Here is a 12780-nt window from a genome sequence, read left to right on the forward strand (position 1 = left end):
AAAACAGTCCCTCACAGATCGCCTTATCAGCGTTAGAACGTTTATCAGGAAAAAATGCTTCCACTGAGCCAGAGATCCCTGCAGATTTAAAGATACCCTCTGCCCATTTTGTTCCCTCTTCCAAGTGTGTTAGGGAATTGTTTTCTGAAGTAATTCCTATTTGAACCTTTATCTGTTCTTTGGTTAACATTCCAAAAGAATTTCTTCAAGATGCCTCCATAACTCTTCTATTGCATTGTAATTTGGGCTAGCATTAAAAAACACACAGCCCTGAGCTCATAAAGGTATATCTTTTCAAAAATCAGCAAGGCAGACATTTCCACCTCTTTAGATGGGAAGAGTCATCATCTTTAGGCACACAAAATAGAAAGATGCTGGGTTTCCTGGTCTGTGTGTGCTTCTCATCACTTCTTTCGGGATGGAGAGAATTATATGGTTGCTGGAAAATGATTCTGAATATCATGTTGGAAAGAGGGACTGTGCTTATTGATGCATTCAACAAATCTTTAACATCCTCCATGTGCTAGGCACTGTAGTGAACAAAACCCCCATCTCTTTCATGAAGCTGCCAGAATTCATTCATTACCCAGCATGGAATATGGGGGGACAAGAACAGGTACAGATCTTTCATTTCCATTCTCTCTTGTATTTCCCTGGAATTTATCCTCCTCTGCATCCCAGCTGCCAATGACTTATTTTAAGATCTTGTCATGTTTACCTTTTTTTTTTTTTTTTTTTAACCTGGATAACGTAAAACAGCCACCTGACCCAGGTCTTCTCTCTTCCAGGCTCACCATCCTTTTACTGTCTTCTGCCCTCCTGCCAACCACAAATTTAATTATGTGCTTCTCCTACTTAATTGTGCATTTGGTCCCTGTCAACCCCAAGGGGGAAGCTCACACTCCACAGCATGGCATTCTTGGCTTTCTCTCCGTGGCCACAGCCTGGCTGCCCACACTCCTCTCCTGTTCTTCCCAGCCGCAGTTTCAGCTGCCCTCAACGTGTATGGGCTTCTTTGGACTTATAAGCCTTATACCCACCATCCCATTAGCTTAGAACCCCTGTCAACCTTCACAAAGTATTTCCTTTTCTGACTATGATCCCCAGACAGAGTTAGATGTGCCTATTCTGGACCATTATCATTCTACAGTTGGAGGTCTTTCTTAGAGAACCTGTCACCAGCAAGTCAATAGACGCTGGATCCCTTGAATGTTGATTAAGTTGAATTCTTTTTTTTTTTCCCTGTCTTTGATAAAAAAGGGAACAGAAAAAAAAATGTCTTGCAGGACTCCAGCAAAGTTTGCAAAGATTGGGGTGAAATCAACAGAAATAATTTAGGAATGACACACACTCCAAAAAATGGTTAAAGTAAATGTAAATTCCCTATCCTGAAAAAAGTTTTACTGCAAGGTTAACCTTACATAGAGGTCACATCAGTAGCCATATACCTAGTGTAACCTAGCGAAGTGATTACCCAGTTACCCCCTCTGTGAGCCTCACTGCCTTAATATTTCACAATTAGAGATTCACTTCTTAGGCTTCTAACATGTGTATTCCTTTAAAATATGAGTACTCTCGAGAGAAGGTAATAACTCAACAGTAATCAATTTCTCTTATCTTTTCCTGACTATAAGATGAAAGGAAAGATAACAGGAGGGCACGGAGCTCTGAAGGCAAGGAGTAGCAGTAACAGAAAATGGGACAGCAAGAGGAAAAAAAATGCAGCTTCAAACTTTTTTACTAGAGTTACCCACTGAGGCATACTTTGTTTGTCTACAAATAGATTAAGCAGTAATCTCTGAAAAATGATGACTCATTTTTACTAATGATAGAGAAAAAGAAAAGGGATTGAATTTTAGGGGAAGTTGGTCATAGAATTATTTTAATTGACTTTTCAAGGAAAGACTTATTTGCAATCCTGAAATAAAAGATTTTTAAAAGTAAGCTTGCTTCTGTTGAAATATGCTTGTACAATTGGAGACAGAAGATTTGATAGATGATCTCTAGAATTCCCTGTGATTCTCTGGAAATGAAATCATGGGTAAATCATGTGAAACAAGCATATCATTGTAATGGATCTCTTTGCTATATCGTGGGCCCTGTTACTCTATGAAAATTACCTCGATAAAGTTGATTATGACAGATGGTTATGTTATCCAGCTGGACAAACCTATTAGGGAAGAGGAGTCAGATATGAAATAAAGAATCACTTTATTCAGGTTTGCCAATCTGCCCTGGAATCATTTTTCTTAACATACTCTGATTGAGAATGTGCTAAGTCATATATAAATTATGATAATCTGTAATGTAAAACAGTGGCAGATAATTTTGACCTAAAGTGTGCTCCATTCCAACTTAAGTGCATTTATTTAATGTGAAGGAGAAATTTGGCAAGTAGCTGATGAATCAAATCACCATGAATGGCTAAATCCCACCCTTCTTCAAGCTCCCACCCAACAAAAATGTGCCAAAAATGAGGACCAATTTTCAGGATAGTTTTCAGATTAACTCAGCTTCCACTTCTCCAAAGTCCTAATTGGGATTTACATGAATGGCTCCAAACCAAAATGGCCAGGGTTGTCTGAATATCTGTGAAGTGGGTGTCCCCATCTTAGCTGCCATTAAATAGGAGTCAGAGCTCAGGACCTGAATTTGAACAGAGTGAAGCCTGTAAGGGGTTACCTTTGTTGATACTTTCCTCAGATTCACAAAACAAAATTTAGTTTTACAGCCTCTCTTTGAAGTGACTTATTCTGCAGTATGTTTGATGCTCTGCCTCTTGCAGATTTCAGTCAAAATACCAGATACAACTCTATAGCTGGTAAATCACATTTGATGAGCATAACATTTGCATATCATTCCACCTTAGGTTTCTTTTCAGAAGAGGTTTAAAAAAAAAAAAGATCATATGTTCATGAACTCAAGAAAAAAAAATCACAGTACGCCAAAATTCCGTGTTTTTATTCTTTAGGGAATGCTTAAACCCTGGTCAGCTTATGACAGGTCTGATCTCCTTCTTCAGCCAGCAGTGCAAGCTCAAATAATAGTCTATTGTCAGTTCAAGCTAGACACAATGAGGTCTGTGCGCTTTCATGCCTACTTAACAGCCTTTACCAAGTGGGAGACTTCAGGAGGAAAATGGGAACAAATCAAAAGTAGAATTATGGCTCAGCAGAAATGACTGTATACCAATTAGCAATGTTCACGTTATGGTTTGCGGCTGCCTCTTTTTTAAAGTTGGGCCATTGAAGCAAAAACTGCAGTACAAAACAGCTTTCTCAGCTTCCGTGGTGCTGGGTGGTGATAGCATTCTGGAATCCCTGAGTGTGTGCGTGCTTGTTCTTACTGTGTTTTCACTTGGTCTGAAGCCAGCAGTCGCCAGTTCACTACTAATTATAACTCACTGCTTCTCAATGCAAAGAGCATGTCTTTGAGTTGTGGAGAATTCTGACTTACAAGAAAGAGGTGCCTGTTGTATTTCAAATACAAACTTACCAAAGAGACTTTTATTTACCTCAAATAAAACCTTGTTTTATTTTTATTTTTGCAACTTTGGTTTCTCCTCCTTGTGTTTTCTTTAGGCATTTGTTCATCCATGACCAGCTGTAGAGTTTCTGTTCCCAGGGTGAGAGTTAAAAACCTACATATAATATCCTAATAATCAATAACATAGACAACAGCTATAAATAACATCAGTTGTGATGTTCTTCCTTTATCTGCCCAGTATCAGATGAAAATTTTTTTAAATTTATTTATGATAGTCACACAGAGAGAGAGAGAGAGAGAGAGGCAGAGACACAGGCAGAGGGAGAAGCAGGCCCCATGCACTGGGAGCCCGACGCGGGACTCGATCCAGGGTCTCCAGGATCGCGCCCTGGGCCAAAGGCAGGCGCCAAACCGCTGCGCCACCCAGGGATCCCCTCAGATGAAATTTTTAAAGAGGAATTTAGTGGCACAGATGAGTGTATTTTTCCATCCTATACAATATATCATCAAAATGTTTTAAGATGGTGTCTGCTGAAGGGGAAGGTTTTTTTCTTTTATTTTATTTTTTTAAGATTTTATTTATTTATTCATGAAGGAGGCAGAGACATAGGCAGAGGGAGAAGACAGAGACACAGGCAGAGAAGAAGCAGGCTCCTCAAGGGGAGCCCGATGTGGGGCTCGATCCTGGGTCCCTGGGATCACTTCCAGAGCCAAAAGCAGACATTCAACCACTGAGCCACCCAAGCATCCCAGGAAGGTTTTTTTCTTTATGTACAACAATTTAAGCACTTTTTACTTTTCTTTTATCTTTTTTACACTTTGTTGATTTCTCTGTAAAGATAAAGAATTGGGGGGGAGGTTGCTGAGGGTCTCAATGCTAAAGTATTTTTTGATAAATTTTGCCTGTAATAGAGCCCTTGGGCTTCCCATTTGCTCCCTCCTTCTAAAAAAAAAAAGGAAAATCAGTATAACAAAGTTGTTTTATTGCTATTGTTTAATGCCTCCATAGAATATCATCCTGGGATTATTTTAATGTTATGATGACACAATATGTGATTACACAGTAGATGACGATGCATTGACATATATAAGTGAATTTTAAACCTCACACCATCCTCGCTCACTGTTGCCTGGGATAACTCAGCTTGGAGACCATGACCAACAATCTGGGTCTGGGACGCGGGACCAATGGCCCCATGTCTGGGATGTAGAATCCCAGAGGCACGAGCCGACACTGCCTCTCACTCAGCCTTGCTCATGTGCGTTGTTTCAGGTGTCCACTGCGACAGCGTGTGTGCTGAGGGGCGCTGGGGGCCCAACTGCTCTCTGCCCTGCTACTGTAAAAATGGGGCTTCATGCTCCCCAGACGATGGCATCTGTGAGTGTGCGCCAGGGTTCCGAGGCACCACCTGTCAGAGAAGTAAGTGTCTTATCAGATGGCGATGTCTACCTTCCCTTATCAGACACTGTGTGCAGAATTATTGTCTCTGTCCCACCCCTCAGCACTCGGTGCTGTTCTGTCGCAGTCGAGGGCAGAGGAGACGATCATAGGTCTCCCTGTGTCCCTTGCAGAGCTGTCTTTGATAGCACTGCCCCAAGAGCTTTATTCATTCCAACCTTCAGGACGAGCCTAACAGATGGAGCTTTAGCCATTCCTTCTCAGTAATGATTTCAATGCCTCATTGGCATCATCATCGGGATATGTCTCTCGATCCTGCCTTAAATCTTGCAAATGGTGTTCCAGAAATCCATTGACCTGTAAATATTTGATTCAGCAATTTTGGCATTGGCCTTACCTCAATTACCAGAAGTCAACATCAGCCAAACCTTGCGGCAAATCATACATCCTGCTAGTCATCGTACAGCCAGTGGCTGTGGGGAAAATAGCCCTGCAGAGTTAAAAATGGGGGCTGTTGACATTGGTCAATAAGACTTCGAAGCTAAGAAAGGACTTATAAGATTTTACTAAATCTTTTTGTAAATGCAATCAAGAAAAGAATATATAAGATACATTATCCTGATTTTTTGGACTTTTTTTTTTTTTCATTAAAAGCTCTATACACCTGTCCTGTATTTAAATCCTAGTGATGTCTTGAGAAGGAGCTAATTATGTAGCAGTTTATACTTGTTCACTTTTCAATCACCATCATTTATCTGCACCACGTTGAGGAGGAACAATCTTTTTAATGCAGACCAGAGATCTATTTATTGCCAGTTAAAGACTCTTAAAAAATAAAGGATTGACACATGGCTTGAGAGTATTTATTTGGGATTTTAGAACTGTGTTTCCTTTCATTTGTTTCTTCAACAAAAATTCTTCAAGCCTTGTTCTGTGCCATGCCACAAGTGAACTAGGGCCATAAATGAGAAAATTGAGAGAACTGAGACACGTGCCTGCCCTTGGACAATCCAGTCTAGTGGCTTCTTTTCATTATTCAAGAGTACCCTTCTTCCTTTGGTGGTGGTTGTTTTATACTTGGAAAATTCTCAATATCGCTAAAAAAAATTTTTTTTTGGCCCCAAACTAGAACTAGATCATGATGTGGAATTTGAGAGTAACACATCTCAGGAAAGATAACTGTTAATTTCCGTTCTATTTCCAGTCTGCTCCCCTGGTTTTTATGGGCATCGCTGCAGCCAGACATGCCCGCAGTGCGTGCATAGCAGTGGGCCCTGCCACCACATCACAGGCCTGTGTGACTGCTTGCCTGGCTTCACAGGTGCCCTCTGCAATGAAGGTAAGGTGCACAAGTGTTTTTGAAGAGGTGTGCGGTGATGGGCAGGCCACATGCAGTCTGTCCTCAGGCTTCCCTGAGGACACGTTGTTAGCTATCAGCTATCCATGCCTTCTGGTGTGCTGGGTCTGCACGGGGTGACTAGGAGCTTCAGAAAAGCTGGCTTGCTGCTCCTGCAGAATCTCTTTATTCTCTGAGCTGTGTCACTCTTCACTTTTAATTGAAAACAGCCTCCCACGAAAAGTCAATACAGGGAAGGGTTTTGACTCCCTGAGCAAGATGCCATGAAGTCAGGTTTCTAGCAATGTGATGATGTCTCCTGGTTTGTGATGCCTTAATGAGAATCTTCGGCTTCAAGTATCTGTAAAAACTGAGCCCATTCAAGATGAGGGATGCTGTTGAGTGGAAGCAGCCACTACACGGGCATCTAGGTGGATGGATTTCAAAGCTATTTCCTGCCCCAAGACTAGAGTTCCATGAGATGAGATATAATGGGTTATTATTATAACCCATTATAACCAGGGATATTACTGACCTATATAACATCTTCACAGTGTGTCCCAGTGGCAGATTTGGGAAAAACTGTGCTGGAGTTTGTACCTGTACAAACAATGGAACCTGTAACCCCATTGACCGATCTTGTCAGTGTTATCCAGGGTGGATTGGCAGTGACTGCTCGCAACGTAAGTCTCGTTTGAGAACAACCATTTGTATCTGTTTGTTTTCTGAGTCCTTAGAACTGAAGTATGAGTGTTTCTCTAATCAAGAAATAATATATGGGGATCCCTGGGTGGCACAGCGGTTTGGCGCCTGCCTTTGGCCCAGGGTGCGATCCTGGAGACCCAGGATCGAATCCCACGTCAGGCTCCCGGTGCATGGAGCCTGCTTCTCCCTCTGCCTATGTCTCTGCCTCTCTCTCCCTCTCTCTCTGTATGACTATCATAAATAAATTAAAAAAATAATAATAATATATGAATAATTATGATATACCGTATTTTAATTTTAAGTGGCCTTTTTCCCCATTAGTTGTTCTATGCAATGTTCCTATGTTAAATCCAAATAATGTCTTAGAAAGAACCTAAATAGGATAGCATTTTGCTTATTCACTTTTCAGTGATTCTTATTCTGTAAAATGGGGGTATTATACTCAGAAAAGCCATTCTAAGTTTTATTTCATTTTTTTTCTAAGTTTTATTTCAGACCTCAGGCGTCAGCTATTATTGTTCTTGGGCGAAAATGGTACACACAATTGTGTAGAATTTTTTTCCATTTTTTTAATTACTTCAGACATGTTATCTTTATTGGGCCATATTCCTTATTGGGTAACCAAATAGAAATTATAGATGGTCCTCCTTTTTTTCTTCCAGTTTTATTGAGAAGTAATTGACATACATCACTGTATAAGCCTAAGGCACACAGTGTGATGGTTGAATGCGTATATATTGTGAAATGATCACCACAATAGGTTCAGCTAACCTCCATTGTCTCATGTTGCTATAATGGTGGTTCTCATTTTAAGCAGTTATCTTCTTGAAGCATTACTATAAGAAAAAAGGTTTTTTTGCATTTTTTGTTTGTATATTTTTGTAAATCAATTCATTCTACCCCATAATGATATTTTCTTTCACAGATACTTTATCTGAAGTTCTTACTGCTTTTCACTGGGCAGTGACCTCAAGCGATTCTGTTTTGTTATTTTCTGTCCCATCCAATTAAGAGTTTTTGTTTTTTTTTAATGAATAAACCGATTTTGTGAGTAAACATATAATTGAAACCTTAAAATTTAGACAAGTTTCTAGTGACAACTCTGGAGTAGAGTGGCAGTGCATGACTTATGTGACACCAGGTCCCTTAGGTTCTCTCAAGTCACATCATTTGCCTATCTGATCTCTGCTTAAATGTCCTCTCCTCAGAGAATCCTTCCCTGTGTAGCTCTGGTCACTCTTGTCTCCCATTACCCTGTTTTATTTTTTCTAATTGTATTCATTGCCACTGTTTTTTCTTATTGGCTGGCTGGCTGGCTAGTTGGTTTGCCTGCCCTACAGAAATATAAGATGTCAGAGGATGGTCTGGACCTTGTCTCGTCCTCTGCTATCTCTTTTGTGTCGAGAACAGTGCTGGGCACACAGAGCTCAATGTGCACTTATTAAGGAACTAAATCTATAAACTTAAGATAACCTTTGCTTTGCCCACCTGCTCTGTGGTCTGTCAGCAAATACAACATTGGTAATGATGGTTGCTCGTGCAGTCAGCATTGGCATCTGGGTATGAGTCCCATTTGGAGCACTGTGCTTTCTTAGTTCTGATGCATGCTGCTAATATCTCACATGCTAGGAGAGGTGGTGAGAGGATGGAGTTCTCTCTGCTGGGTGCTGACCTCCAGGCTCTAACAGAACTCTCCGTGCATGCTGTGGTTTCAGCTTGTCCTCCTGCGCATTGGGGTCCAAACTGCATCCACACGTGCAACTGCCACAATGGGGCGTTCTGCAGTGCATACGACGGGGAATGTAAATGCACTCCTGGCTGGACCGGACTCTACTGCACTCAGAGTAAGCAACAAGCCTTCCGAGGCTCACCCAGGGGAGCCGCACCCCATGAAGGTGCACGAGCTGAGCTCAGCCAGGACTTCTGGCATTGGAGTGTTTCATTTCCCCGATGACTGCTAAACATCTAAATCTCTCTGTGTGGTTATGAGCTGTCCCGTTTCAAGTTTTCTATCCATATGTCATATCAGGACACTGAGGTAGAGAGGTGTTATATGTGATGGTATACAGCTTCCTTCCTAACTCTCCTTTAACCAGACCCTGTTTAGATGCACCAAACTCCTTATCATTTATATATACATATGTTATATATATATATATATATATATATATATACACACACATACATATGCTGTTTTTAGTATGTGATTCCTTTCTATGAAGATCAAAAACAAATCGATGTGTTAAGATTATTGATTAGGAAGGTGCATGGAGAGCGATGAAAATGTTCTGTATAACTTTTCAAATTGGGGTGGTCATCACATGAATATACACCCTGTCAATTATTCTTACAGCACAAAGGCTGGGGTAAGTGACAGCGACTAGAAAAGCAGTGAAGATGACAAGCCTCACTCCCTAACGTAATGTGTGCTCTTGGAGAAGATTGCATTCTGTGGTTCTCAAACTTGAGTGAGCTTCAGAATCACCAGGTGGCTCAGTAAACACAAGACTGCTCTGGCCCCACTCCCAGAGCATCTGATTCACTGGGTCTGGGGTGGGACCTGAGAATTCACATTTCTCACAACTTTCCACATGGTGATGCCAGTCTGGGATGATGCTCTAAGAACCACTAGTTCTTTTTTCCATTTTGTATCCCATAGTGTCCTTAACAATTTCTTCTTCTATGAAGTTTTACCATCATAGGATATAATGTGCAAAGTACTCTACAGCTCAGCAATGTCGGGAAAAAAAGACTATTCTCTGTCCTCTTGCCTTCAAATGAATAAAGGAGACAAGGCAGGAAAACATGGTTTATTATTAATACAAATTTATAATTTATTCTTTTTAAACCTTTTCAATAATAATATATCATTTTAAGCCACAGAAGTGAGCTGAGAAAGAAAGATGGGTCAGAAATTAGGCCACTCTTGCTTAATAGTAATTAGAGAACATAATTAGAGAAGAGTCTGAACAAGCGTTTTGGAACTTTCTGGAAGAGGGTGTAGACCTTGAGCCATGATTCAAAAGGGAGATTTGGCAAGAAGAGAGGTTGTCCCGAGCATAATCTGCCAAGATTGTATATACAGAAAGGTTTTCAAGCTCGTTAGAGAAAAGTGCTTGTAAGTTATTGTTTATTATTCCAAAATTTGGATCTGTTTCAATTGGAGGACCTTTCTAAGTGGACGTAGCACAGGACAGTGGGGAGAACGTGGGATCTGGAGCCAGACTTGCCTGCATTTGTATCATGGCCCTGTCAGCCCGCCACTTGCTGGCTCTGAGACTTAGGGCACTTGGGGCTTAGTTCCCATCTATAGGGAGGAATATCCACTGCTGTGTTTCTGGGCTACTATAAGATTCAGTGAGAGGACACATGGAAAGCATCTGGCCCCAAGTAGGTGCTAAATAAAAACACGGCAATGGTAGTGGTCATTGCATGCTGGCATCTGTGCTGTACCTCTGTTTCTTGAAAGTTGAACTTTTGTTAAAACCTCTAGAAGAAAAAGAGAAAATAAAAATCACTTATAATAGTTATAAATGGCCATGGAAACAGCCTGTAATGAAGCTTTCATTATGCCAGGGAGCCCTGAAACACCTTTGCAAAGCAGCTCCTGTCCCAGGACAGCCCACAGGGCTTGTGCATGTCCTCAGCGCAAAGGCCCCAGAGGTCTTTGTCTTGAATATCGTACAGCAGTGTAAGGTTTATTACTTTTTTATGAAGCACCTATGATATATAGGGTTTTTCTTTTTATTTTTTTTAAGTTTAGCATTCCTCTACACCTTTGGTGAAAGACATAATAGTATATAAATTTGTGACAGATACAGTGGACAGGGCTAGTAGCCAACATAGAGACATTCTGCACTTTAAGTAAAGGCATACCAGTAATTTTAATATAAAATACTCATTTCAGTCCATGGCATTGGAGTCTAGGAGTCTAATAGTTAAATGAAAGAATACAAGAAAGGCCCCCATATTTCTGGGGGGTTTTGTTAGAAGACACTAGTCTTGGGCACCTGGGTGGCTCAGTGGATTAAGCATCTGCCTTTGGCTCAGGTCATGATCCCAGGGTTTGGGGATCGAGCCCTGCATAGGCTTCTCTGCCTGGCAAGGAACCTGCTTCTTCCTCTCCCACTGCCCCTGCTCATGCTCTCTCTCTCTCTCTCTCTCTCTCAAATAAATAAATAAATAAATAAATAAATAAATAAATAAATAAATAAAATCTTTAAAAAGAAAAATAACACTAGTCTTGATTTCAGAGCACTAGCAATGGTTAAACTGTCAGGTGTGGAATTATTCTGCTTCCCGCTCATGAATTATGACCTCCTTGCAAGAGCCCCATCTTGGGACTTCAAAGAAGGCTTTGTGATAAGCTGAGATCTGTGTTATTGTCTTTATACACTCTCCAGTAGCTCAGCATCCTTCAGGTTTAAACACAAACAATTGGAAGCAAGAATGTCCTCCCCTCATCCCCCACCACACAGCCTCCTGACTCTACTGTCCTTCCCTCCTGCACAGGATGTCCCCTGGGTTTTTACGGAAAGGACTGTGCGTTGATATGTCAGTGTCAGAATGGAGCTGACTGTGACCACATCTCTGGGCAGTGTACATGCCGCACTGGGTTCATGGGGAAGCACTGTGAACAGAGTGAGTATGAGAGCATGATGTGTCTGGTGGTATTTTCCCCTAGAATCAGTTTTCCTACATGCCTGAAAATAGGAAGGCAGCATCTGCAACTTTTAAATTGTTTGAACTGATGGCTGGTCACTGACCAGCACGGTTGACTATTCCCCCTCCCAGAGACCTGGCCACCTTGGGGTCCTTGCCAGCTGTCTTTTCTCTCAAACTTCTTCTGGGTAAGTAATCAGTGCTCTGGGTGGAGGGGGTGTGCCTTCAAGGATGAAGACAGAATTCAAGTTTTCCATCTGTTCACCCTGGCTCTAACTCTCTTATTTTTGGAACGTAACTGCTCAGAGCTTTAAGAGCCAGTCAGGTTTTTTTCAGGACAGAGGCAGAGCCCGGGCTGCACACTGGATGCGAGTGGCTTCTCTGGGGCCAGGCTGAGTGCACAGGAGGCAGGCGGGCTCCCAGCCCTGCTGTGGGTGTGGAACCAGGTCCATGTAAACGTTGCCCCCCTTCTGACAACTTTCTCTAGATAGTACTTCTATATTGTTTCCCCTAGCAACTTCTCATCTCAGTCTTTACAATCTTCAAGACAATATATTGCCTTAAAATGTTGTATTGTAAAAGTCCCATTCTAGAAGAATATGCCATGTTGCAATTACGCATCTTGGCTTTGCCATTTCCACCCCTACAGCTATGCCTCTGCAGGGTTATAAGAAAATTAGTGTTAGACCGAGTATTTCAATGTAGTCTATTTTTCCTGTACTCTGTGACTTTCATTCAATATTCAGAATGAATAAATAGGGTCTTAGAGCTGTCTGGGGATCACCCTCTTATCATAGATGACAGGAAAGGGGCCAGATCTTTCTTGCTTATCAGAGGGGGCACTCCTGGGTAGGATGTAGCAAAGATTACATGCCCATAGGAGCAATGTGGCCTGGAAAGGTTGTTCAGCATGATAGGACTTTGATGAGAAAAGATCACCCTCTCTCCACCCCAGCAGCACCTCACAGCACCCCTGGACAGCCAGGTAGTCTCAGTCTTGTGTGCTGAACCCTGGAAATATTTTTGCGTATCTTCCTGTCTAGTACATAACAGGAGTGACCTCCCAGAATCAGCCTGGATAGAGATGGCCCAATTTTAGTTTTGTACTGATATTCATTTCCTTCTGAAACACACAATGAGTCACACGTTGCCTGCACACCCCTTGTGTATACAAATTTTGTGCGTCTGTCTC

General features: G+C 41.6%; 1 protein-coding gene across 9 annotated transcripts in view; it reads left to right on the forward strand.

Annotated features, from left to right (window-relative positions):
• Positions 1-12780, forward strand: part of MEGF10 (multiple EGF like domains 10) — a 320109-nt gene that overhangs the window by 285713 nt on the left and 21616 nt on the right. For all 9 annotated transcript variants that reach the window (XM_072840841.1, XM_072840842.1, XM_072840833.1 and 6 more), the window contains 5 exons: positions 4760-4906; positions 6090-6224; positions 6776-6904; positions 8642-8770; positions 11439-11567. In XM_072840841.1, coding sequence (XP_072696942.1) covers positions 4760-4906; positions 6090-6224; positions 6776-6904; positions 8642-8770; positions 11439-11567 — 669 coding nt within the window. The remainder of the gene's footprint in view (positions 1-4759; positions 4907-6089; positions 6225-6775; positions 6905-8641; positions 8771-11438; positions 11568-12780) is intronic.

This window comes from Canis lupus, chromosome 10 (genome assembly GCF_048164855.1).
Source record: "Canis lupus baileyi chromosome 10, mCanLup2.hap1, whole genome shotgun sequence".
Lineage (NCBI taxonomy): Eukaryota > Metazoa > Chordata > Mammalia > Carnivora > Canidae > Canis > Canis lupus.